General features: G+C 55.1%; 7 protein-coding genes and 2 non-coding genes across 9 annotated transcripts, besides 2 other annotated features; 3 read left to right on the top strand and 6 right to left on the bottom strand.

Moving 5' to 3' along the window:
• Nucleotides 1-435: 435 nt before the first annotated feature.
• Nucleotides 436-3,339, bottom strand: CYME_CMM102C (probable ATP-dependent DNA helicase; the record flags this gene model as incomplete). Its single annotated transcript, XM_005536953.1, has 1 exon — nt 436-3,339. One exon carries the CDS (start codon nt 3,337-3,339, stop codon nt 436-438), a length of 2,904 nt encoding a protein of 967 aa, XP_005537010.1.
• Nucleotides 3,340-3,760: 421 nt separating this feature from the next.
• Nucleotides 3,761-4,249: a sequence feature (repetitive element).
• Nucleotides 4,250-4,386: 137 nt separating this feature from the next.
• On the top strand, nt 4,387-5,418 carry CYME_CMM100C (similar to nuclear receptor binding factor 1; the record flags this gene model as incomplete). The annotated part of the gene is made up of 1 exon (XM_005536952.1): nt 4,387-5,418. The coding sequence occupies one exon, from the start codon at nt 4,387-4,389 to the stop codon at nt 5,416-5,418; it is 1,032 nt and encodes a 343-aa protein (XP_005537009.1).
• A 1,327-nt stretch (nt 5,419-6,745) lies between these two features.
• On the top strand, nt 6,746-8,671 carry CYME_CMM099C (hypothetical protein; the record flags this gene model as incomplete). The annotated part of the gene is made up of 1 exon (XM_005536951.1): nt 6,746-8,671. One exon carries the CDS (start codon nt 6,746-6,748, stop codon nt 8,669-8,671), a length of 1,926 nt encoding a protein of 641 aa, XP_005537008.1.
• Nucleotides 8,672-9,372: 701 nt separating this feature from the next.
• Nucleotides 9,373-10,929, bottom strand: CYME_CMM098C (asparagine--tRNA ligase, cytoplasmic; the record flags this gene model as incomplete). The annotated part of the gene is made up of 1 exon (XM_005536950.1): nt 9,373-10,929. The coding sequence occupies one exon, from the start codon at nt 10,927-10,929 to the stop codon at nt 9,373-9,375; it is 1,557 nt and encodes a 518-aa protein (XP_005537007.1).
• An 882-nt stretch (nt 10,930-11,811) lies between these two features.
• On the bottom strand, nt 11,812-12,885 carry CYME_CMM097C (hypothetical protein; the record flags this gene model as incomplete). The annotated part of the gene is made up of 1 exon (XM_005536949.1): nt 11,812-12,885. One exon carries the CDS (start codon nt 12,883-12,885, stop codon nt 11,812-11,814), a length of 1,074 nt encoding a protein of 357 aa, XP_005537006.1.
• Nucleotides 12,886-14,569: 1,684 nt separating this feature from the next.
• Nucleotides 14,570-16,410: a sequence feature (repetitive element).
• Nucleotides 16,411-16,931: 521 nt separating this feature from the next.
• On the bottom strand, nt 16,932-18,583 carry CYME_CMM095T. The gene has a single exon (XR_002461442.1). It is a non-coding gene; the product is annotated as a hypothetical transcript (transcript).
• Nucleotides 18,584-19,717: 1,134 nt separating this feature from the next.
• Nucleotides 19,718-21,466, bottom strand: CYME_CMM094C (elongator protein Elp3p; the record flags this gene model as incomplete). Its single annotated transcript, XM_005536948.1, has 1 exon — nt 19,718-21,466. One exon carries the CDS (start codon nt 21,464-21,466, stop codon nt 19,718-19,720), a length of 1,749 nt encoding a protein of 582 aa, XP_005537005.1.
• A 700-nt stretch (nt 21,467-22,166) lies between these two features.
• Nucleotides 22,167-23,783, top strand: CYME_CMM093C (hypothetical protein; the record flags this gene model as incomplete). The annotated part of the gene is made up of 1 exon (XM_005536947.1): nt 22,167-23,783. One exon carries the CDS (start codon nt 22,167-22,169, stop codon nt 23,781-23,783), a length of 1,617 nt encoding a protein of 538 aa, XP_005537004.1.
• Nucleotides 23,784-24,104: 321 nt separating this feature from the next.
• CYME_CMM092T lies at nt 24,105-25,570 on the bottom strand. The gene has a single exon (XR_002461441.1). It is a non-coding gene; the product is annotated as a hypothetical transcript (transcript).
• Between the last annotated feature and the right edge of the window lie 271 nt (nt 25,571-25,841).

The raw sequence follows: 25,841 nt of genomic DNA, 5'->3' as shown, positions 1-25,841 counted from the left end.
ATTGTGTGCAACTCCACGCCCATCGTGGACATCAAGTGCATCCACGATTGATGGCGGCAAGCACGCGCTTTGTTACCCCAGAAGAAGCATAAACCGCAAGCGATCGTGGCCGGCTTTGTACTGTTGTTCTCAAGATCTCCTCTATTGCTGATCTTGCAGCGGCGCCACGTCAAGCATCGGCCCCTGGCGCTCTACCAGAAAAACAGACCGCTGACGAGCAGTCCTTCTGTACGTTGCTATCGGAAATCGAATGACACAGTCTTATGTCTTTGCACCGACACGTTTTGGGTCCATGATCACCCATCGTCCGCTGGCCCGGCGTGTGCGGTCTTGTGAACGCAGTCACCATCGACAAGGCCGCGTTGAGGGTACGCTCTATCCACCCACGCACGCACCCACGTTACAGAGACGCCTTCGCGATCCTCGTTATCCTTATCAGAGCCGCTCCAAGAAGTTTCCAGGAACAGCCTTTGTCCCGCGCTGCTCGAAGAATCGCACGACAACGAGCGGTGTACCGTCTAGTTTCTTGACAACAATACCTTTGCCATATTTTGAATGCCTTACAAAAACCCCAGCGGCTAGTTTGGAGTCCGCGTTTGCCTGGACACGTGCTCGTTTCGATTCCGCCGCCCTGCTCCTGGCCTTCACTTCTCCCAGTACGTCTATGTCACCGATGCGTACCGGCTCCTTGCTGCCCGCGTGTGCTTGCTTGCACCGCAGCGTATATTCTTCACGTGGAATGGGGTCCAGGCGACCTTTCATCAGATCCCGGGCGCAGTGTCGACTGACGAGTTCGTCAGGTGCATCCAGGAGGAACCGGGAGAGCCATTCGGAGCCATTTGGGTACCAGGTGATTGTCAGGTGGCGCTTGGCGCGAGTCAAGCCGACATATGCCAGCCGCCTTTCCTCCGCGATCTGTGACTCTCGGGTACGACACAGCTTGTGTGGCAGAAGACTTTCCGTCATACCAACGATGAAAACTGCTTCGAATTCAAGACCTTTGCTCGCGTGCAGCGTCATGAGATTCACACAGCCGAATGCATCTTTCGGGGTGTTCTCGTCGCGGTTAGCGCCATGCACAAGTGCAACCTCATGCAGAAAGGTCACGAGAACGTCGCCGGCCGTTTGAGCACCCCTCTTCAGGCAGAGCTCCTCGGCTGTGGAGGCGGCTCGTGCGAGTTCAACGACGTTCTCTAGACGCTCCTGGACGCGAAGAGCGCTGGTCTCCTCATTGACAGCGGGTCCGTGGAGCGCTTGCTTGCGGACGTATTCCTCGTATTGCGTGTCTGCGAAAATTGTCTTAATCATGAGTGGAAGCACATAATACCTGCGGCTCATCTCGGCCACAGGTGTTCGCAGTAATCTCTTCCACCGCTCATACATCTCCAAAAACTTGAGCAAGATTTTGCGTTTCCGCGAAGTGACACCCAGCATGGCCACCTGTTCATCGGTCAAAGTCGGGGTAGTCTCGAGTTCAGCTGCACCCCGGGTTCCGTTGGAGGCGTTTTCGTCCACCGCTGGGGTTTCATGCACGGGCAGCGAGCGCGGTACGCTCGGTATCGCTTTGGAAACGATTGGTGTATCCGCATCGACATTGCTGAGCGCCCGAAGTGCCGCGATCGGTGTGCAGTTCAGGTGTTTCGCCCATTCGTACAATGCGGCGGTCGTTCGTTTGCCAATGCCGGAGACCGCAAAGCTCAATACCCGTTCAAAGCTTGCTGTATCGCCCTCGTGGAGGAGCAGCTTCAAACAGGCCAGCATGTCTGCGACCTCGCGCCGCTCGTAGAAGGGCAGACCGCCAACCAAGACGTACGGCACACCGGCATGTATGCAGGCTTCCTCGAGCGTACGGCTTTGAACGTTTGTTCGGTACATGATGGCGATATCTCGACCAGAGAGCTTGTGGCGTGCGACGAGTTCTCGAATTTGCTTGACCACGAATTCAGCTTCCGACTTGCTGTTCCTACAAAAGACCAAGCGAACGGGATGTTCGCCCTCTAGCTGCGTACGCATGCGTTTCTCTGGATGTATCCGTTCACGATCCTGTTGTATGACGTATTGTGCTAGATCTCCAATTGCTTTCGTCGAGCGGTAATTGTTCTCTAATAGGTAGACACGGGTTTCCGGTAGCGAATCCCGAAAACGCCGAACAGCGTGCATGTCCGCCCCGCGCCATCCATAGATACTTTGGTCGGGATCACCCACAAGAAACAACGGGAAATACTTCTCTGTTTCACGTTTTCTTTCAGCCAGTAATCGAATTACATGATACTGAGCTTGGCTGGTGTCCTGAGTCTCATCTACCATGATGTATTGCCATTGCTTCTGGAGCTCCAGACGAATGGCCGGGTGATTCCGAAGCAGGCGTCCCGCCTCCAGGATCAAATCATCAAAGTCGAGTGCCCCAAGCCGTCGCAGCTCCGACTGGTACACCGGAAGGAGGGTTTTGGCGCGTTCCACCATGTATGCAGTGATGCCACGAGCATCATAGGCCGGCGACCTAGAGGGCGACGGCTCGTAACCAAACTCCGCGCAAAATTGTTCCTGCTTCATCTCGGAGAGAAGCGCGGCGAACAACGCAATCTTCTTCGGGTCAATCATCGTTTCGCCATTTTCTTCGAGGATCCTGTGCAGCAGCCGCTTAGCATCCGACTCGGAATAGATGTTAAACTTGGAGCTAATGCCCATGACTGCGCCAAACCGATGCAAGATGCGCGAACAGGCCGAATGAATCGTACCAACAGTGGGAACGCTGTGCGAGGATTCCACTTCGGTGCCTTGTCGCGACTTTAGTAGGTCGATCACGCGTGCTCGCATCTCATCAGCAGCCTTGTTCGTGAACGTAACCGCCAATAAGTGCCTTGCCCTGAAGAGTTCTTTGATGATGAGGTACACCATTCGGTAAGTGAGAACCCGCGTCTTGCCTGATCCGGGGCCAGCCATCACCAAAACTGGAGCGTCAACGGGCGCCGTCGCGGCTGCAAACTGCTCGTCGTTGAGCTCTTTGCGGAGCCAGTCAAGAACAGGGTCCTGTTCCGGGGACTCGGTCGCGAGACGGATCGCAGCGACACCAGGTGAGCGCTTAGCTGTCTGTGCGCGCCGCAAACTGTCGACGCAGCGACAGCACTGCTGCTTCACCAGAAACGCAGTCAAGGCGCGGCTCCGGCCTGAGCCGGCTCCCAAAAACCGACAGTGGCGGCGACTGGCAACGCAGCTTGCTCCATTCGAGTACGTACTGGTCGTGCGGTTGTTCGCGTACGGTGGTATTTTGATAAAAGCAGAGCTCCCGGGAAGAATGAGCGCCTGAGTCATGGCGTATGCAGCGAAAGCGCCTCCCATAGGAAGCTTGCACCGTTTTCCGTCCTCTGGTTCACGGCGTTCACCTCTTCGAAGCGAGTGACACGTTCCCCGCCCGTGACGGAAGCTCGTTTGGATTTCCAGACGAAACCACGAACTTTTAGAGGACAGAGCGTTCGCAGACACACGGCATTGATCCTTGCCAGTGCTGGGTCCCAGCGATGGTCGAGTTTTCAAAAAAAAAGCAGCGAAACAAGCTTGGCGTTTAAAGCACACACCCCTCGTACACCGCCGAACGCCTCTCGCAGTCGAACGACGTCGCCGGCGGTGTGCAGTAGTGGCGAGAAACCGCGCCCTAGACAAGAAGTCACCAACTGATGTGCAGACGCCTCGCGGCCTTGTTCGACGGGTCACCCACTACTGCTTCCAGCTTTTTCTCATATGATTCAACCTTGAGAGGTTGTCCAGTAAAATTCTCTCTTGTCTACTCTGGAGGTCTCGTCTCCAGCACCACACATTTCCTTATATTGATAGCAGGATTAAAGTCACGATTCACGAACTCCATACGTTTCTTACTATCATTGGTTGTACTCACTAGTGCAAGCAATGCACGAACTTTCGCCCTCCTTTCCATTTGCTCTTCCGTCAGCGGTCCGTGCTTTTTTATATCCTCAGGGCTCCGTTGGCACGTTTCCATCTCGACCCTCTGAAGTGTGCATCCCAGTTCATGGTGTGTATAGGATATTCGGAACTCATCTATCGGTATCGTAACGAAACGCCGTGTGCACGCCTCATACATTCTTGTCGTTGGAGCTGGCCTCGTCCCTTTTTGGGTCTTCCAGCGCCCTGCTCCGTACGCTACTACGAGCCTCTGACTTTGATCCTCCTTCAAGGCGCTCAACTGATTGAAAAAGTTGACGAATGCACGCTGCCTCCCACAGTCCAGATTCATTCGCATACCGCGGCACGGGTCCAGGTGTGGCGGGTGGACGCGGCCAGCCTGATGTGCGCACTCCCTGCCCCAAAATTGATTCCAGACACAGGCCTGGCGGTGTCGTTGCTGGAAGACGCAACCGATTTGCAGACTCTATGGCAACACATATACCGTCAACGCAGAAAGCTCTGGAAATTGTAAGTTTTGGCGATCCGCTGAAGGGAGCACTTAGGTTGAACACCACTGCTTCTGTCCCGAAGCCTGGTCCGGGTCAGGTGCTCGTGAAGATGCGGTATGCATGCCTCCATCCTGCCGACGTGTTTGTCGTCCAAGGCGTGTACCCTGGGGTAGCCGCAGTGCGCGAACGTCGTCCTGGGTTTGTTGGCGGCCTCGAGGGTGTCGGAGAAGTTGTGGCGCAAGGTCCAGCGACCTCGCTTCCTGTCGGGACGCGTGTGATTCCAACACTTGCGGATCGCTCGGGCTGCTGGCAACAGTACCTCGTGGTGGACGAAAACCTCTGTATCAAAGTACCACAGGATATCGGTGATAAAGAGGCCGCTCAATTGATAGTGAATCCGCTGACCGTGGTCGGCATGTTGGAGCAGATCGAAGCGGAGGCGCCGGTTCACGGCAACCCGTGGATCGGACAGACAGCGGCGAACTCGACTCTCGGTCGTATGTTCATCCAGCTGGCGAAAAAGCGGGGCTTGTGCACGGTGAACTTTGTGCGATCGAAAGCATCTGTTGCGGAACTGAAACAGCTCGGGGCAGACGAGGTGATCGTTTTTGGCGAGGAGCCGAACCTCGCCGAGCGTCTCAACGCGATAACGAATGGACGCGGGCTCGCTGCCGTCGTTGACGCTGTTGGCGGCGAGATGGGCTCGGCTGCGCTGGCAGCGCTCTCCCCGGGCGGCCTTTTCATGGCATACGGGCTGCAGAGCGGCAAACCGACGTGTGTCATGAACAGTGATCTGATCTTTAAGGGCATCGTTGTCCGCGGTTTCTCGCTTACAACTTGGTTGAAGAACCAGAAGCCGACGATTTTCGAGGAAACGTTTGAAATGATTCGCAAAGGTGATATGCGACCGCAAGTTGAGCAAGAATATACACTCGAACAGTATGAGGATGCTTTTCGGGCACAGTTTGCCCCGAATCGAAAGGGAAAGATTCTGTTCAAGTTGGAATGAAACCTAAGAAGGCGGCAAAGAAGATCTCACCGGACATGCACACAGACGCACAAGCAGAACCTGCACTGCAGCCGAAGCAAGTGTCGAGTCTGCGATAGCATCGACTGGAGACAGCGTGTTCTTGTGCATCACTTCAGGCTGCGTAAGCATGCGCTCGAACTACATTCAGCACCTGTAATGTTGAGGGTATCGTGCACGAGGCACGCGCCAGCCTCTGTACTATATACGTGTCGAACGCGGGCACGCGAAGCATCCAGTTTCGACGTCGTATATCGAATGTGCTATGGTGCTTGTAGGCATCATTCGACTCGCTTGTCGCTGGGCACGGAACGGTGGCGATTGGCAATCTATCGCCTCAGAACGCGTACAGGACGCAAGAAAGAAGCGAGTTGCATAGAATGAGCGCCCAAGTTGGTGATGTGGATCTATACAAATCAGCATCTATCGGCAGATAGCATCCATGTAAAGAACAGTTTCTTGTAGGCATCATACGGTCGAGAAACGCTTACGCGTCGGATCAGAGGCCAGCAGGAACACCCCGTAGTTTGCAGCGCGCTCGAACCCTGCTGCTTCTGCTTCAGCGGACGCGAACGTATCGGTGATCCTGCTGGCCCTGCGTACCCCGTAGTCAAACAATGCGTTCGCCATTAACTCTCCATCATTCCTGCTTTCACCTTTCATTGTGTTCTGCACCCACGTACGCATAATTGATTGATTTATCCCGGATCTCAGTAGATGCTTTCGATGTGCGTTCATATGGAGAAATAGAAAATCCATTGGGTAGGTATGGACATGGAAGTCGAGGATCCAGGAGTATTGTCATTGCCGACTTCGACAAATAATTGCAAAAGCCCTCTTCTCGCTGACAATCGAGCGGAGAAGAGTGAGTGACGAACAAGCGAGGACATAGACCAGAAAAGGTATCTCTTGGACGCAACGGCCACGAGTCTGTAGTGGTACAGTGGGGCGCGAGTTTTCGGAATCCTTGCACTACTGAGGTCAACCAGAGGCAATTAATACATGGAATACGTGCGCTGGGACTTCAACGCGGCCATCACTACCAAAAGATGGGTTACTGAATACGAGACCAAGGAGCTGACGCGATCCAAATTTGTCGGGCAGCCTCTCATGCTCGAAGTATTCAACTAGAAGCTGAAGTCGATAGCAGTAGGCCTACCAAAAAAGACTGGCAGGCGTCTGCGAGTGGATATTCATTTGCCCTAGACGAGCGTGGGACATGTTTTGTTTCATTGACGATGTATCCGGAGTGCGGTACATGTCGCGCTGAAGATGACGCTTCTCGAGAGCGAAAGTCCACCCGAAGGTGATGCGCGATGCGCGCGGCAGCCGCAATTGCCGCGGGGGTTTTCTAAACTCCGCGCTCGACTGCTGTCGTGTCTGTTCAGGAGCCAAGCGTCCGATTAAGGTGCTTTTTAGCAACCTACTCGGTATTTCTAGTGCAAAAGAGCTGGATCTTGACTTTCTAAATCGTTCCGAAGAACTTCTCCGAAGACCCTACGTGAAATTCCTGTCGTTTCGCGGTCCACTGAAACCAAGTACGCTGTCGTACGCAGCGTCTGCTGCTGCACCACTAGGGAAGCAAGCCTTGCTACTGAGTAGCCATCAGGGTACACTGCGGCGATCGGTGCCTTGCAGGCTCATGGTGCTTCCGCGGCGCCGCCGTTCTGTGGTGAGTCCTCCGCTAGAGGCCGCGGCTCTGGTGTCAGAAGCCTGCGAAGCGACGCTGACGGGAGCGCCGCCTCATCAGCGCTTCGCTGGTGCGTTTCCACCAACGGCACTCAGGGATACGCTTCCACAACGCTCGGCTGAAACGCGGCCACTGACCGAGGTGACGGCTACGCGTCCCCATACCGTTGGGACGCGGTACTGGACGCGATCACAAGCTTGCGCAGATGCACAGCTGACTTCTTTTCAAACCGCATTTCAGCGTCCAACTTCGACACGTGCGTTTCCCGAGGCCCCTGCCGCACAGTCGACGGCTTGGAGGCAGCGCTCTTACCCGAGGGATGAGCGAGAGCCCGCTAAGCATCAGCAAAGCAAATCAGAAGATCCTTCTCTAATACCATTACTGGGGTTTGTATCGCGAACGCTGAACGACGAGCGCTGCAGTTCAACGCCGGTTTTGCGGGAAACGCGCTCCGATGTCAACAGTTTACGTTTCTCTAGAAGGGCATTGCCCGCGAATGAGCTGCAGAATTTCGCACCATACGATGACTCATGCTCGAATGACGAGCGCAAACCACATGCTTGCGAGCAGGGTGATGATGTCCAGACGCAGCCCGGGGCACTGTGCAGCGCCCAGACCGGTACAGGGGACTCGCCCCGATCAACGCGTCGCTGCAACGATAGTCTGAGCGAGGATAGGTGGCCAGCGGCGCTTTGGACGCTCGCCAGTACACTAAGTGCAGTTGGCGCTGCGGAATTGCAGCGAACACCAGACCGAGCGAAGGCCGCGCACCAAAATGCAGGATTCGCTGGTCTTAAAGCGTTATGCGTCCCCGACTCGGAATCATCAGATCCAACCAAGGCGGATATGATCGCATTTTGTGCAGCAGTAGGCAGTCTGCTGCTGCACATCGGGTGCAAGAATCCTTTCGGCATCGATGGACCAGAGTCGACTGCGCTTCGACGTGCCAGCGCGACTTCTGTTTCCTGGTATGCTGCCGGAAATCGCATGATCAGGATCTGCTTGAATATGATCGCGATGGGGCTTCAGCTCGCGGAGGGTGTGCTTGTTCCCCTGTTTGGGGTTTTCGTTGGATGCATGACACCACCGGCATCCGAGTCGTTCACAGCGACGGATGCCTCTGCTCCAGTCATGCCATGGCGCCGAGCCAGAACACTCGTTTTCATAGAGCGAGTTGTGCTGATCGGCATCGGGGCAGCCGAAGCGACGTTACTTGCGTTTCCGCAAGCGCGCGTGAGCAGGAAGCCAACTGGAAAAAACGCCATCGCCACTGATTCCTTGCTTTATGTCACTTGCATCTACCATGGTGTTTTGCTCGTTTTTCTCTTTTTGCTCGTCAGTATTCTTGGACTAGGCGTTCTCGTCGTGCGTCGTCTCTTTACCACTCGGGTAGCCAAAATGCTGGTTGGATTGGCGGGTCTCTGGGGCGCGGTCCATCTCTGCAGCCTGGATATTGCGCTGCGGCACCATGCGGTGCACGGACTGCGTCGATCCCGAGTCCTCGAGCTCCAACTTGAGCGGTTCATCCGCCGTCGTGATCCGTAAAAGGTTCACGGGTTGTCCAATGCGAACTGATGTCCAACCCAGTCATGACGGATACCGCGACGAGTATACCTCGAGCGCAGCGAAACGCGTCTATCCGGTATGGGATCAGTTGCACCGTGGCCTTGCCTTGCAGCTTCTACTACATTATCCTGCAGTGTTCGCATCCCGGGCATTGACCTTCGTTGACGTCGGAGACAGCGTGTCCACCACGGGTTTCCAACGAGTCATCAGCGATTTTCGCCAGGTATGTCTCTTCCGTCGAAGCAGCGTGCATTGTCCTGTGCATATCGCACTTCGACAGCAGACGTGCATCTCAGCGACCGCTGCCGCGATGATACCAATTGCCGTGACGATGGCGATGCATCACTCACACTGATCAGCTGCGGCCGTATTCGCGAACGAAGCCCGCCATCTCATACATCGTTAACGTTCAGCGGCATCGTTGCCCGAAATGCGCTTCGAGGACAATGCGCAATGACGTCCGCGTGTGCTGCTCATGCTCCGTAGCTGTTCTGGGCAGACCCTCGGGTCGTCATGGTACTGGATACCCCAAAGACAGCAGACCAGGTGCGTCCTCTTTTACGCATCAGTACTGCCAAGAAGCTGCGTAGCGAATCATTATTCGGGCGCCACGTATAGAACAAAATCGCCTAGGCACCGCCTCTGCCTCGTCATTGCGTCCGAGGAGCACACCGCCTGGCTTATGGCGAAATTCGGCCACGATATCGCGGATACAGACATACTTCTCGCACGTGTCGCACTCCGAGCACATAACAACAGAATCGTTCGAGTCCAAGCCCGTAGCCGCCGTGAGGGCAGGATCCAAACTTGCGTTGATCCGTATACCAGTAGTACGGCTTGGGGTCGATCTGCTCACGGGCATATGCGTCCATGAGCTGCTTGTATCGCCAGATGCGCATACTGCCGCCAACGATTTCCCCGACTCCCGGCATCAACAAATCTACGCTTTCCGTCAAATCCGGCTGATCGGTGCACGGCTGCATGTAAAAAGCCTTCATGGAAACCGGAAAATGCGTGAGGAAGATCGGCTCACCGATCTGATCCGTCATAAGTCGTTCCGGCCGTTCAGGTATGTCATCTCCGTATTCGAAGTGAATTTTCTGTTCCTCGTCCTTGTAGATTTCGTGCTCCCGACAATACGCAATCGCATCAGCGTAGGTCAGGCGACGGAACGGTCGTCGCGGAACCACGAGCTCAGGGTTGAGGTCCCGGACGAGGTCACCGGCCTTGGCGAGCACTCGAGCGATGACGTCGCATACGAGATCTTCGATAGCGTCCAGCAAGTCTGCGAACGTTATGAACGGCATTTCAGCTTCGATATGATGAAACTCAGCCAAATGGCGGCGTGTATCGCTCAGCTCAGCTCGATACGAAGGCAATACACAGAAGCAGTCTCCGACAGCTGGAATGCCGCTCTCCAGATACATCTGGCTGCTCTGGGTCAAATAGGCATTGATACCAAAGTAGTCAAGCTTAAAGAGCGTGCTGCCGCCTTCGCACATGGTATTCACGATCGTAGGCGGAGCGAGTTCCACATACCCGCGCTGGAAGTAGTGCTCACGAAAGCATTGCGTTATGAGAGAGCGGAGTCGCAAGGTCGTCGACGTTCGGCGGCCGCGAATCACCAGGTGTCGGTTGTTCAGTAGAATATCCGGATTGGATTCATGGGTGAGCACCATCTCTATCTCGGGTGTGGAGGGTGCCACGAGCTCCCAAAAGTCGGCATGCAGCTCGAGACCGCCTTTGGCGCGGGCGTCGTGGCGAACGGTGCCCCAGACTCGCACGCTGGCTTCGCGGCAGAGCGTCAGCGCATCATAAGTCATACACAACTCGTTCGATAATACGCACTGCATGAAACCCGTTCCATCGCGCAGCTCCAGGAATGCGAGACGTTTTCCGTCCATGCGCCAGTGGTGCACCCAGCCGGCCAAGCACACACGCTGGTCGACGAACTTCTCCGGAGAAGCGAAAATGTCCCGAAGTTTGCAGATCAGCGGCTTTGGCAGGGACGAATCAAGCTCTATCCTCACTTGCCGGGCCTCTTCTAGTCGTTCGCGTTGCTCTGTTGCAGCGTTGGCTGCAAGCTCTGCCGCTCGCGCCGCTTTGCGCTCCGCCAGAGCCGCCTGTCGTTGCAGTTTCTTCAAGCGAGTTTTCGGAAGCTGTTGCCGTTCTTCTTCGCTCATCTTTAAGTAATCATCGAGAGATATATTTGAAGTTCCTTGCTCGATCTGCTCCATCCTCTGTCTTTACCGTCGACACGCGCTATAGCGCCTCGTTTCCGCACATGAGTTACGGGGCAATGGTACCAGCACCCTGCACGTCGCGCATCGAGCAAAGACAGATTTATCCAGTGTTGTCCCAGATTCTGTACGCCACCGGGCTGCGTAGACGGCACACGTCGCGTTGTGCCCTCAGGGCCGGCTGCGCTGTGCCCCAGCAGGCGTAGTGCTGCACCGGTGCCCGCTACATTGCTCGTCATGGATAGGGACACCGATGCCATGCATAAAAAAACTGTAAGCGAGGAGTCCAAAGGCTGCGTTGTTTATCGATTCACGTGTGCTCGAAGAACCTGCGTCAACCTGGGGATCTTGAACGCAATGGGCATGAAGGTGCACCATGATCGAAAGCCGGCTCTATGACCGGTTGTCTCCCGCTGCATATAGCGCTAAGCGAGCAACTGGAATCGATTACGAGGTAAGTATCCGATGCTGCCACATGCGCTGCCTTGATGTTCGAACCAATTTCAACCCGGTTGGTAGATCAAAGACAAGTACGTAGCCGCCACCGTCACGACAATGGACGACGAAGCGTCGCACCGTTTTTGCGATGTCTGTACAATGCTGTGCGTCTATATGTGCGTGTGTGTCGAATCTGTGTTTGAGCGCATGTCCATGCTTTTCTGGTAGAGCACACGGAGACAAAAACGTCTCTTGTCGCCCAGACAGCATCAAGCGCTACCTGTTGGTCCATCGCTGCACCAAGGCCCCAAAACTGACGTAAAGCGTGAGGTTCTCAAGCGAAGCATCATGCCTCCCCAGCATATTCGATTCATCTTATATTTCTCGGAGACATCACACATCGATTTTGTGGTCAGCGCATGTAAGTAACGAGCTGCATATCTAGACACCGAGAAAGAGCGCGCTCCGAAGCAGGTCCCGGGCACTGCGCCAGAAACGATTCGAACCTCTAGCCGCGATTCGAGTGCCCGGGGTCTGCAGCCGCTTCCGCTGACGGGTCCGGTGAGCGTAGATGAGCCAGCCAAGAGCAGCAATACCAGCACATGTGTAGGTTACGAAATCGGCAACAAATGCAGGATCATGCTGAAACCTGTGGCGTAATCGCTGCAATGATGCCGAAACTCCCATAGGCAACCATGAAGCAGCCCCCGACTCATCTGCAGCTCGTACATGCGCATTGAGAACTTGTCCGCGTTCATCGGTAGAATAGCGCAGGGTTGTCTCGTCTTCCGCTGCGCAAGTGCGACTCGTAAGCTCATTCCGTTCGAGGGTCGACTGCTCGTCGAGTTCTGCGTCGCTGGTCATGCATCGCTTCGCCAGGGATTGCAACGCCTCCTTCGAGACCCACTGATGCAGGGCATGCGTCAGTGCATCTGAACCTTCAGCGGAAGAAGTACTCATGGCATGCTCGAGCACTGCAAGGTGTCTTTCGAGCCAAGCCCGCCGCTGTTCACGACCCGGAAAGCGCAGCGCTTCGCCGAAGAGCACGCCACGGAGCCAGACCCGCTCGAGCAGGTCCCTCGTGTCCGCTTCGCCCCAGCGCGATGCTTCCACTGAGTTGAAGAAGGATTCCAAGCACGTTTTGGCTATCGACGCAGCCTCGTCCGGTTCTAAGAAATTGGCCAGAACACTGAAGCAACACCGAACCAGTGGAGGGCACCTCCACGCCGACCCGACAGTGTCGTTCTTATGTAAAAGTTCCCGAGCGAAGCGAACAGCTTCTGCTTCACGTCCCAGCAGGCATAGCGCTTGCAACTCGAGCGCACACCACTCGGGGAAGTGTTTCGAGTTCGCTTTCCGTGAGCGGCAAAAGTGCAACACCAACACACCGTTCTGGCGCATGAGGAGCGAGACAGCCTGCTTTAGCGCTAAAGAGTCGTCATCAGGGACAAGCGAGCTAGTGACTGCGTCTGGCATGCCAATGTTTTTCTTTCCCCGAGTTGATTGAAGCGCCATTGTTGAGCGCGAGCACGAAGTCCAACCCCGGTTGGGGTCCAGTGCGCCCCGCGGTAAGCGATGACCTCGCGGGGGTGCGTCCACCTCCTGCAGTCCGCAAAGCCAAGCTAACTCGGCTGGATTTTCAAGTAGTTTTGACTGAACGTTGCACAGGAAAAATGTATCCCGCGACCCGCGTCATGCAGTGCAAACCAGGTCAGACAGCCAATTTCAGTCTTCCAGCTCAGTTTTGTTCCATCCTCGCTGCGGTGTACAGCAGGAGATCGAAATCATGATACAATGTACCGTATAGACCGTAGAAAATTGTCTCTAGGGTATATATCTTTACTGTACAGTGCAAGAAGGACGGCATTCCTCCTTCAGGTCGGTCATACCACAGTACTCAGATGGCTAGAGAACTCTGAAAGAAAGTAGATGCGCTCCGCGTCAAAAACCGGTATTTTCAAAGCGTGCTTGCTGTCAATGGAAGAAAACAACACGTTTATCATCTTACAGGAGGCAGTGGTGGCGACTGAAGCCGCCACGGGCGTCTCGATTTCTCAACAGCTTGTTCGTGAGATCCTGAAATCGCTGGGATAAAGTCGCAAGATAGAATCCTAGCTCGTGCACGGCCATTTTCCACCGAAATCAGAATGACAGGTTCCGTTAACGTCCCGATCAGTACGAAACAAAGGGACTTTATTTTGCTTTTTCAGTCGATGAGACTCACTTCGGACGAAACGATCGGAGCGTATATGGGTATTCGCGGAGCAGGGTGCCCGTTGTATGTAAAATTGAGACTGGAGAGAACCTTGCGCTTATTCGTTCTAGCTGCATTGGATTCGTTTGAAGGTCTCAGTTTCGCGCATAGAGAAGGCTCATACAACAGCACATAGTTCGTCGAATCATTGAAGAATTTCCCCTGAAGCCTGGCAGCGCTCCTTCCATTGGGGTATCTTTCATTTCACCTTTCTCTTGCGTTGGAGTTGTTACCGATTCTATCGGGATAGAGCTACGCTTCATTCCTCCGTACTCTCCATGGTTCAGCACATCGAAGGAACGTTATCTATCGTGAGACATGATGATCGCACCACTGGGTGAATCGCTGAAGCGTTCAGCAAACCGAAATACACCAGGAGCACATGATGTATTCCTTCGTCAAGTCCTAGACCCTCCAGGAAGTTCGTCATCCATGGGCATAAAGAAGTGCGTTGATTTTGAAGAGATAAAAATCCAATGTAAAAGTATGTTCGTTCAAGTCGAGGATCCTAGAGACCTGGTGTCGCCTGCTGCCGTAAAAATACGGAAAACAGTGTCGAACCCAGAGTAACAGGAGACGACGAAGAAGCTGAGGCAGGAGGCCAGACACCAAAAGCAATTCGAAAGACAACAATACGGCGAGAGGGTGGTGAAAGTCTATCTTCATGGGCTTATCAAGGGTTCCTACATGCAAAATTTGCGGGAGGCTATCAGAAACCGTTTCGCGTCCTGCTGCACGAGTATGAAAAAGATTTCTTCATGACTACAGCATTTGGTGAAGGAGATGCTGGACGACGTCAAGCACAGCCAGACAGTTGATATTCCGGGAGACTTTGTCAGCTCGACCTTTATCGGCCACCTTATGGTTTGAACAGTGGAAACGCTGAGGAGAAATGAGGGAGTACACGCCTCCACGAAGATTACGTCGAATACCGCTCCAGCGGTTCTCGATACAGGCTTGACTCGCGTATTTGCGGACACGGGGCGACGAAGTACCTCACGAATCTGAAGAACCGTATTCACCATGAACCTCAAACACTTCATGATACGCTCCGGCTTTGCGCTCTAACCAGGCCTCTCTCCCAAGAAGAGATATGGGCCAGTATCAATGGCATCATGAACGATCGTCGGGATGAAGGCAAAACTGATTCCGTCAACGACGATACGTCTCACAGTATCACGAATGACGATTCTGTGATCCATACAGCTATTCAAGAGCATTGCGCGGTTCTGGGGCTGGTCAACCATGCAGAAAAGGCATCGGATATGAAAAAAGATGTTATCCCCTTATTCTGCTCTGTTTCGTGTTTTCGAACCGAGAGCTCGAACGCAAGACGAATATGGATATTGTTGAAAATAATGATGCAGATTCGGTGAAACGGAAGGTTGCGCTTCTGGAGAAGCGCTTTGACGTCGCTGCGTCATCCAACATCAAGTCACACTTTGGGACCATCAACTCCAGAGTCCTTTACGGCATCATGAAGGAGACAAGTCCGGGTCCGATGTAAGCAGCACGGAGTTCACAGGCGAAAAGCGGGAAACGTATTGAAAGAATGTCCTCGTTTCGGAACGGCTCGACACGAGAAAGAAAAAGGCATTCACGTGAACGATCGAACGCGATACGGAATATCCATGTGCGTTCACTGCTGGCGCTTGAGGGTGGCTCGTCCTATTCTGTCTTCGCTGTCGCCTATGACGAAGCATGAAAAGAAAGAGGCGGGCCCCGCGATGTATGGAGTACAGGTGAACGACGTTGTCGTCAGCGTGGACCCAGGGAGGAAGGATACCATGTCCATCGCTGCGCCCAAGCGTGGGACGGATTTTCTTCCAATAACAAATCGTTTCCATTGACCATGGATCCCAGAGTGCGGAACCGATATTGGCTTTCGGGAAAGTGTCGATCATGCTGCTGCACCCTGCATCCAAGTTCCATCAACTGTTCTGGGATGTACTCGTCTTTTTGTACGTTCTATCGGCCGCGGAGTGCCTGCTTTGAGGGTCCGCCTTTGCGCCTATGCAGCTGGAGCGGATGCCTCATGGAGACAGGGCGGCATTGCCATACCACAGACGGCGTCCGCTCGAGGTGTGTTTCATACGATATGGAATCGGGATCCATAACTATGCTGCGAGCCTGCAAGCTGCGCAGACAGACCTTCTGCTCGCGACAGCGCGAAGCGATTTCATAAGAGTTTACCGAAACCAGGCCGAGGCCCAGATGCAGCATGCTCGCTCCGGGTCTCAGAATAAACTCCGTTTCGGACGAGCTGCTTAGATCTCACAACACCATCCGTTACTGGGAGAAGCACGGAGCGCAAGCCCGGTAGAGTCGTCTGGCTCGCGGGACCTTTCGCCAATACGTAAACCTTTTCCCCATTTTAAGGTTTACCGGAGAGGCAGGAACGAAGTTGTTATCTCGTTGCTAGTTCGTGTTTCGTTTCTGTCCTTTTTTTCCATACAGCACGCTCGATAAACGCACCTCCATATTTGGCAGATCGCATTGGCGACCCTGGAGCCAACGCCCTCTGTACTACGACAACGCCATTGTCTCCGTACAGCGACCGCACCGGCGCTATAGGCGCCATTGCTGTCGCTTTCCGCAGGCACTAGGCACACACGATACAAAGTGTGAAACGACCAGAATATCCGAGAAAAAGTATGGGTGATGCAACTTGGAGGTAGGGCGTTTTGATGGATACTTCAGCGTGCACTGAAAAACCCACAAAAAGAGAGGAAAATGCGCATAATCGGAGAACACTGACCTACGTAAACGTTTTGTCCATGGAAAAATAGTATTGGCGACAACCTGCGCCAGAATGAGATGCATCCGTTGGAGGTCTAGCGAGCTTGAAACTACCGATAGTCGGGTATGACGGAGCCGTCGAAACAAGTTACGACTGAACAACCGGCACTAAATAAGTACCGGGATGCGATGAAGAAAGTCACGTTTCGAGGAGCGGAGTTTGAAGCTGTTCGTGAGTACAGGAAAGTTCAAAACACTCATACCGACGAGCTGTGGAAGGCGGTCTGCATCGGCGGACAGGCCCCCACCCCGCCACCGTATGTGTTTGTACGAAAGGAAGAAGCGTACAAGTGTCGATTTCTTGAGATAGCTGAGCACCTTAAACGAGGATGAGGGTCAAAAGCTTTTAGCGGGAAACTGGTCAGGGCACTGCTTGCCCCAAAAAGGGAGAATATTGGTTCTTTTGGCGCGCGCGTACAAGGAGAGCTCGCAGCGTTTGGTCGCGGTACCGATAGCTGTGTTCCGAACGAGCAAAACACAGGCTGATCTGGGGTTTACACTTCCGAAGGCTGATGTTGAGAGAAGGCAACGGAGCGGTTCGGCGTTGGAAAACCTCGGACAGCTGATAGAGCAGCACATGCCGCAGGGGGCGCGAGTTCGAAGAAGCCTCGCCTGAATGAGCTCCACGAGAGACTAAAACGCGTGGAGTTCGTGAACCGAGACTTCAACGCCGTCAAGGATATCAGGTGTTGAGTGGTGCTGAAGACGAGACCGGGGAAGCTGACACGTGCGAACTTCGTGGGGCAACTTTTCCAACACGAAATGTACAAGGAGAAACTGAAGCCGATAGCAGGGGAGCCAGTCGAAGAAGGCTGGGCGGCGTCTGCGAGGGAGGATGTCTGTATACCCTCCATGGCCGTTGAACGTTTTTTTGTATTGCTCAGTGTTCACACAGTCCTGCATCCGCGTCAGATATAAGTCTACAAAAGAACTGCACACCCTGTTCCTGCATTTAGATTTCCCTCTGAACTTGTTCAGATGCAAAGCGCTGACTTTCATGGAGCACCAATAAAATGCTTACGGATTCGTATACACTCTCAGGATTCTAGGTCGGTGGTTCTTCTTTCTCGCGGAGCGACACGTTCAACGATGTGCCGCTGCAACTCGTTACGTCACCAGAATCGAGACGATTCGGGACACCCGCGAACAAGGCATCGTAAACGAATCGATACTACCGTTGTATGCATACGCGCTAGACGCCTCTCTTCTTCTATCTTCACTTGCAGCCCGCTCCGAGTATCCAATCTTCAGGTTTTCGACCTTGCTATTCCGAGGCAACCCAGTGGGCGCGCCACCTCAAGCACCTGGACGCTTTCGGAACGTTCGTCGACGCCGTCCGTTAACGACTTGCTCACAAGCTCGAGCCGATCGCTCACCGTACTTCGCAAGTCAGAGCGTCGAACTCGGCCGAGGAGACATATCGCCCGGCTCCTTGCTAACACCGCTGAGACGGCGTTCGACGCAAGCACGGTACCCCACAGGGCACGGACGTCCAGGGGTGCTCGGCTCCTGCCCGTCCATGGGTGCTCGGCTCCTGCCCGTCCATGGGTGCTCGGCTCCTGCCCGTCCACGGGTGCTCGGCTCCTGCCCGTCCACGGGTGCTCGGCTCCTGCCCGTCCACGGGTGCTCGGCTCCTGCCCGTCCACGGGTGCTCGGCTCCTGCCCGTCCACGGGTGCTCGGCTCCTGCCCGTCCATGGGTGCTCGGTCTCGGACTCGGATACCAGCTCTCCCGGCACTCGCTTCCAGCGGAGCCTGTGTCACCGCTTTGCAACCAGGGATCGGAAACGGCTCGGAGTATGTCGACGACTTCTCGAGTGTGAAGCTTCCGTCTGCTCCGTGCTCTATCACGGACAGCACCGCGTTTCACAGATCCTCTGCGTAATGCAGAAGCCTTCGCTTGCGTCTGCCGCGGACAGCGTACTCGCCGAGGGGATCGCCCTGAACAAGTTCGTGACGACAGTGTACGGTACCGGGCGCGGCAACGGAGCACGGCATCGAGCGACGCCTTCTGTACTCGTCAGGGGCGTGCACCGAGCACTGGAGGAGTCCTTCACGCCGCACAGCGCTGCACTCGGTGACGGGTGTGCGCTGGACATGTGGCGTACCCGTCAACAGCAGTCGAGTGCGACCGCTGCGCAAAGCGCATCGGCGCTGTATTCGAAGAAGACGAAGCTGGCAAGCGAAGCATGGATTGCAAGTCTCGCCTGTGGATGAACTGCATCGACAACAGCCGGCAGCTGTGAGATCGGGACTCGGGCGCTGCCACGAGCATCCTTCGACGGGAGACCGTGGAACTGCGGGGTCCAGAGAGACTGGCGTGTCCAAAAATCCCGAGGTGCGAACGAGAGCAAGTACGCTGTGTCGGAAGAGGCCTACCGGGTCATTTGTTCATGACAAATACGAGATGCTCCGCATTTCGTGTGTACGCCCGATTGAGCGCTGTGGGCCCGTTCCATGTATGTCTGATATGGGGGTCGAGGGCGCATGTTTTCATGCGTTCCATTGGATAGAAAAACTTCTCGTAGGGTCTGCGCATCCTTCATGCGGTTTCGGCACAGATGACGACTCGCTCGAATGCAGCCACTTACCGAACTAGGGCGGAGGGCGCACTGCGGGCAGGCCTCTGCAGCGACTGCTGAACATGGTACTTTTCGTGAGCGTTGCGATGAGGCACGCAAAACGTACATGTTCTGACGCGGAGAACTGGGCGTTGCAAGTTTTGCCGCATAAATTCTAGATGAGCAGTTTATATTCCAGCGATGCAATGTGCGGAGATGCGCTATATTGGAAGCAGAAGAAGCTAGGCGCCTGCCGTGCACGATGTCCTTGTCTCGATGGGAACGCCTCATCACAGCATCGCGGTTCTGCAGAAAATGAATCCAGGCAGATGCGTCGTCCCCAGCTCAATAGGTACCGAGCGCTTGACCTCGTCCAGTCGGCACAGGAGTCATGTGTGCTTCAGTCACTCACTGCCGATGGATGACACCATTTAGAAAACCAGTTTCACCTGTATCTGCATGAGAAGCTGGAAACAAAATGTTTCTAGCGAGCAGCGCCTTTACAACGCAGGAGCTGGGCTTCGCATGCTGCGCTCAAAGCTTCCCTGGATATGCTCGGAGCTAATGATGGGATACTATTGTCTAATACCACCTTGGATGCATCCAAGGTGCACCGCTTGACCGTAGATGTAGCGTGGAGCCTTCCCAGCATCCACGCTGATTTGGTGAACGGAAGCTGTCGTCTGGCATGGCCTGGGGTTATCTCCACGCTCCACAGCCAGCAGATAGAGGAACCTACACGGAAACAGCCATATCTGCGCGTATCTGTTCGCCCATACAACTGGACATACCGCTGGGCGAGACCTTCGCAGTACCCGCTGCCAAGTACTTCACCATATAGGGCCCTTCGAGTGTGTAACCCAGTTTGCGATAATAGTTTCGAGTGCCAATGCCAGAGATAACCGCGAGCTTGCAGCTGCGATGCTCTTCGCGAGCGATCCGCTCCGCTTCTTCCATGAGGAGCGTACCGAAGCCCCGATGCTGAAATCGAGTCGGGTCTCGTTCGTGAACGGGCACCACTGTCCCGTAGACGTGGAGCTCGCGCACCACAGAGCAACCGGTGCCTTGCCCAACGCCACTATTGCTCGAATCATCCCCGGCAGCTGTGTCTTCAATACGCAGTTCCATCCGATGCGTTGTCTCTTTGCTGAGGCGCCGCAGTCGAAGCAGTGCTACCAAAATATCCCGTACCGGATCTTCGTAGGCCAAGAAGGTCTCCCAGCTACCATTCGCCACATAATCGCGCCGAACAAGTTCAATAGATTGCGGTCGAACTGCTTCATGGATTTCCCGGATACCAACTTCACGAGTCCGCACGTCTCGACAACGTAGTCCCAGGTCGCGCATTCGTGCTAACACCAGTTCCCGAAGGTTGCCAAACTGTACACCGCTGGTGACCAGCGGCATCGGAATATCACGCTGGACGCGGTAGACTCGTACCCATGGTGGTACTAGAGACAAGAGCTCCGCAACGTGATCAACAAGCTCAGGAGGTGGCATACTGCGATATTTTCCCGCTCGCCACAGCTCATAGAGGCCCGTGTTTGCCAGGATCAGCGTCGGATATATTTTCAGACCATCGGCGCGAAAGGCCGGGTTCTCGAAGAACTCCCGGAAGCACTCGACATCACGCTCTCGATCCATATCCGGGAGGTTTGGCATCAGGTGGGCGACAACTTTGTAACCGGCATCCTTGGCGAGCTGGAAGCAGCGAATGACGGCCTCAACCGTGTGACCCCGATTGGTCAGTCTCGCGATATCCTCGTAGACGCTCTGCACCCCTATTTCTAGACGGGTGCAACCGTATTGCAGCATCGCGTCTAGATGTGTTCGTTGGCAAAAGTCTGGACGAGTCTCTATGGTGAGCCCTATGCACTTGTATCTGGCGCTCTGCTCGCCGTAGCGGACCGCCTCGGCAACACTCATGGACGCGTGTCCCGAGAGCGCGTCGTGAAGGTTACGAATAAACCAATCCCGGTAGTCTGCAGGCAAACTCATGAACGTACCGCCTTGAATGATAAACTCCACTTTGTCAGCTGCGTGACCAAGCGATTGCAACTGATCGATCCTAGAGCGTACCTGAAGGTAGGGATCGTAACGCGCCCTAATCGCTCGCATACTCGTCGGCTCTAACCCAGTATAGGACTGAGCAGAGTACGGGAAAGACGAGTCGGGACCCCCTGGACAGTAAATACAGACGCTGCCGGTCGTGTAGATGTGAGGGCAACGGTGCGGCTTCGACATCACGGCAACGATGATGATTCCCGACGACGAGCGTACCGGCTTGACGCGCAGCTGTGGAACGAGTACGTCGCGGTATTCGTCTGGCACAGCAGCCACTATGTCCATGAGCTTTGGTACTCCATTAACACCGAAATGCTTTGCAGCTTCTAGTTTTAACCGATCCAGCGAAACGGCCTCGTCGTTTTCGTAGGCTTCAATGAGCTTGCGAATGATGTAGTCGATGACTTGACTTGTACTCATAGTAAAGAGTTTCGAAGCGAGAACAACGTCTCCTCGCTGGTTTACAAGCGTTTAATGGCACCAGAAGGACGCAGTAACAACACAGCTCCGGAAAAGCGGATATCAACGTTCAGACAGGTGCACGTTGTAGAGCCCGTGGCTCTGCTCGACTGCCTCAGAGCAGGACGCGCCCGTCCATACCGCTTCCATAGCTCTTTGGCTGTACCGCAGCTCCACTGTGGAGAGCACTTTTCTTGCGCACCTTGCGTTTGGGTATAAGTGATTTCAGGATCTGCAGGTCGGTGCTGAGGAATAGTCGCTGGTCAAGCGAAAAGAAAGGGAGTGGCAACCGGTCTGTGGCTCGAGGTACAAGCGCTTTCTGCCGGGCGCTCCGGCACTTAGCCCTGCGACTTGACGCGTACTCTCAAGCTTTGCGTTTGAGAAAGTTCGCGGACGAGTCGCCCGGTATACGAATAAGAAGCGAATCTTTGATCTGGACGTTGGACACTCCTGTACACGAAAGACCCAGGTGTCTCGTAAAGCCCCAGCTGCTGCTGCTGCTATTGGCTTGAGGTCAGAGGTTCCCGCAGGCAGCGCGCCTCTCGCCGGACTAGGCACATTCGTGCTACCTCAGCGCAAAGAACGCTCTTGTATTTTCTTGAACAACGGTTTTGGGGCGTTTATACGGGGAACTCCTTCTGTCTTATGAACAACTGCGAGCATGCCGCGGGGTAGATTGGGTGCCCGTGCAACGGGCCTAAGTCGTGGTTCTCGCGTTCGCCCAAAACGAGGCCGTTTGCTGCTAGAGAGCGACGCAGCTAGCGCTCAATCAGCCAAGGATGAGACGCGCTCGCCTTCGCCCTCAGCAGATACCTCCTCGGTCCTCGCTGAGGCATCCAGTCCCGGGCGCTCCGACGAGACGCCGGCCTCGGAGCCGCCGGTAGTGCCAGAACGGCGCACCCGCCGACACAAGCAGCATCCTACGAACAAGCACGGAGGCGTTTCCGTCGAAGAGGACCACACTCCTGGTGGACTCGGTGTGACGACACAGTCTCGAGATGGTAGCCGCCGTGAAGACGAGGCCGTCGACCAGTCGCCGCGGCGCGTATCCTCCGTTGAAAAAGAGCGCGTGCAGGACCTGCACTTGCTGCAGCAGCTGCTCCGAGCCTGCAAACAACGAAAGCCCTGGACAAGCTCTGCCATCATGGATTGTGAAGAGGTGACTGAGCCGCATCCGATGCCGCTGGTCACCAATTCAGACGAGAAGCAGAAGCAGGACCTCGCCAGTGCTGGGAACGCACCTGCGAGCACTTGGGAAAGTGTTGCGGATGCCGACCAAAGCCGGGCTCCACAACCTGATAGGCCTGCATGGCTGTCCATGCTAGAGCAGCTCTCCTGTGTGCTGCACGTGTACAACCTCTTGACGGATGCGATCTTCCGTGAAGCTTGTGAGGAAGCTTTTCGAGAGGAGTACTTCTCGCGCATTCTACGCACCAATGATCGAGCACGCATCCACAGTCCGCTCTTCGAAGCGCTTCGCATGACTAGCCTGTTGGATGAAGATACCGTAGAAACGCCTTTGAATGGATGTACGCAGGCTCGGCAAGCAGCCCGTGAGGGTGTCCTCGTCTGTTTTCATTGCAAAAGTTCTGTTTCAGCCGCTCGGTATGCGCAGCATCTGGAGAAATGTTGGGGTGGTGGGGGACGGCAAAGTTCCCGCGTCGCCGCAGTGCGACTCCGCCAGGCCAGCGCCCGAACCGTGAACGAGAGCTCGGAGCAGCTCCCCAGGAATGCTGCAGCAACAGGGAATCATCTGGATGAGGATAACGGCTCTGCGGGAACGGACACTCTGCGTCCTGGTCCTCGAGCTTCCTCTGGCAAAAATGAGGGCGGCCAGCTCACAAAGACGAGTGCTTCTGTGGAGCCCGAAAATGTTCCGCGGGAAGGGCGGTGGTTTCCCGGAAGACCCGACGAAGGCCCCGAAGCGTCAGTGGAGCAGCGTCCCGTATCGGGCATGCAGACTGGTTTCCATGACCAGGGCGTCATTCAAGAGCCGGAGCAGCATGAAGGCCGCCCAGTTTCACTGCGGTTGCCAACAGAAAGGATCAGTGATGGAAATGAACCCGCGGAAGACGAGGCAATAGGCAGTGAAGACGTCCCTGGTAGGATCCATGACGACGATGCTGATGACAACGTCGAAGACGGTAACAATGTAGACGACGACCACGACGACCACGACGACGACGATGATGATGATGACTTCACGCAGCGGCCGCCAAAAGTAAGAAAGCGCTCCACCAGTCGCCGACGTCCCGAAAGGCGACGTCGTGGTCGATAGCTGTCCTTCAAGTTGTGTTTTCTATAGACAGGTCACTGTATGGCGACTTCGGGTACTCGCTATGCTGAACATCTTCGATTGCCAATTGCGCTTTGGCTCCACGCTCGCTCGGTCATATAGAATACTCCGTGCACCCAGCGTAGGAACATATGTAGGGGCGGCGCTATCATACAGGCAAGGAAAGGTGACGCGCAACGCATAGGAACCTGCTGAGCGCGCTTCACGCTCATACAATGGGGGCACTAGCTATTGCTCCAACATCGGGTAGACAACCGCACGACAGTTTCCTGGAAAAGCATCTATCATGAATCCTTTAATAATGTGCTTTGAAGGCTTGTGTACGGGAAGCGGTGCCGAGGTAATCAGCAGGTTCTGAGACAAGTGCCGTTGGTCGGAAACATAGAGCGTTTGAGGTTCATACAAGGCGCGCCAGCCTCTCGCGAGAGCAACAATAAACCAGTGCGCTCGCTAGAAGCATTCAAGTTAAGCTCAGGAACCTTGGTTTGCACCGCAAACCAACCCTGGCAGTCATCGCTACTGGAAAACCATATTGAGACCCACAGCTTCGGACGTAAATGCCTGCGTTGGCAGTTGCAGACACCCGCGTCAGATATAAGTCTACAAAAGAACTGCACACCCTGTTCCTGCATTTAGATTTCCCTCTGAACTTGTTCAGATGCAAAGCGCTGACTTTCATGGAGCACCAATAAAATGCTTACGGATTCGTATACACTCTCAGGATTCTAGGTCGGTGGTTCTTCTTTCTCGCGGAGCGACACGTTCAACGATGTGCCGCTGCAACTCGTTACGTCACCAGAATCGAGACGATTCGGGACACCCGCGAACAAGGCATCGTAAACGAATCGATACTACCGTTGTATGCATACGCGCTAGACGCCTCTCTTCTTCTATCTTCACTTGCAGCCCGCTCCGAGTATCCAATCTTCAGGTTTTCGATCTTGCTATTCCGAGGCAACCCAGTGGGCGCGCCACCTCAAGCACCTGGACGCTTTCGGAACGTTCGTCGACGCCGTCCGTTAACGACTTGCTCACAAGCTCGAGCCGATCGCTCACCGTACTTCGCAAGTCAGAGCGTCGAACTCGGCCGAGGAGACATATCGCCCGGCTCCTTGCTAACACCGCTGAGACGGCGTTCGACGCAAGCACGGTACCCCACAGGGCACGGACGTCCATGGGTGCTCGGCTCCTGCCCGTCCATGGGTGCTCGGCTCCTGCCCGTCCACGGGTGCTCGGCTCCTGCCCGTCCACGGGTGCTCGGCTCCTGCCCGTCCATGGGTGCTCGGCTCCTGCCCGTCCATGGGTGCTCGGCTCCTGCCCGTCCACGGGTGCTCGGCTCCTGCCCGTCCATGGGTGCTCGGTCTCGGACTCGGATACCAGCTCTCCCGGCACTCGCTTCCAGCGGAGCCTGTGTCACCGCTTTGCAACCAGGGATCGGAAACGGCTCGGAGTATGTCGACGACTTCTCGAGTGTGAAGCTTCCGTCTGCTCCGTGCTCTATCACGGACAGCACCGCGTTTCACAGATCCTCTGCGTAATGCAGAAGCCTTCGCTTGCGTCTGCCGCGGACAGCGTACTCGCCGAGGGGATCGCCCTGAACAAGTTCGTGACGACAGTGTACGGTACCGGGCGCGGCAACGGAGCACGGCATCGAGCGACGCCTTCTGTACTCGTCAGGGGCGTGCACCGAGCACTGGAGGAGTCCTTCACGCCGCACAGCGCTGCACTCGGTGACGGGTGTGCGCTGGACATGTGGGATACCCGACAACAGCAGTCGAGTGCGACCGCTGCGCAAAGCGCATCGGCGCTGTATTCGAAGAAGACGAAGCTGGCAAGCGAAGCATGGATTGCAAGTCTCGCCGGTGGATGAACTGCATCGACAACAGCCGGCAGCTGTGAGATCGGGACTCGGGCGCTGCCACGAGCATCCTTCGACGGGAGACCGTGGAACTGCGGGGTCCAGAGAGACTGGCGTGTCCAAAAATCCCGAGGTGCGAACGAGAGCAAGTACGCTGTGTCGGAAGAGGCCTACCGGGTCAT

This window comes from Cyanidioschyzon merolae, chromosome 13 (assembly GCF_000091205.1).
Source record: "Cyanidioschyzon merolae strain 10D DNA, chromosome 13, complete genome".
Lineage (NCBI taxonomy): Eukaryota > Rhodophyta > Bangiophyceae > Cyanidiales > Cyanidiaceae > Cyanidioschyzon > Cyanidioschyzon merolae.
This window is presented reverse-complemented; position numbering and strand designations above follow the sequence as displayed.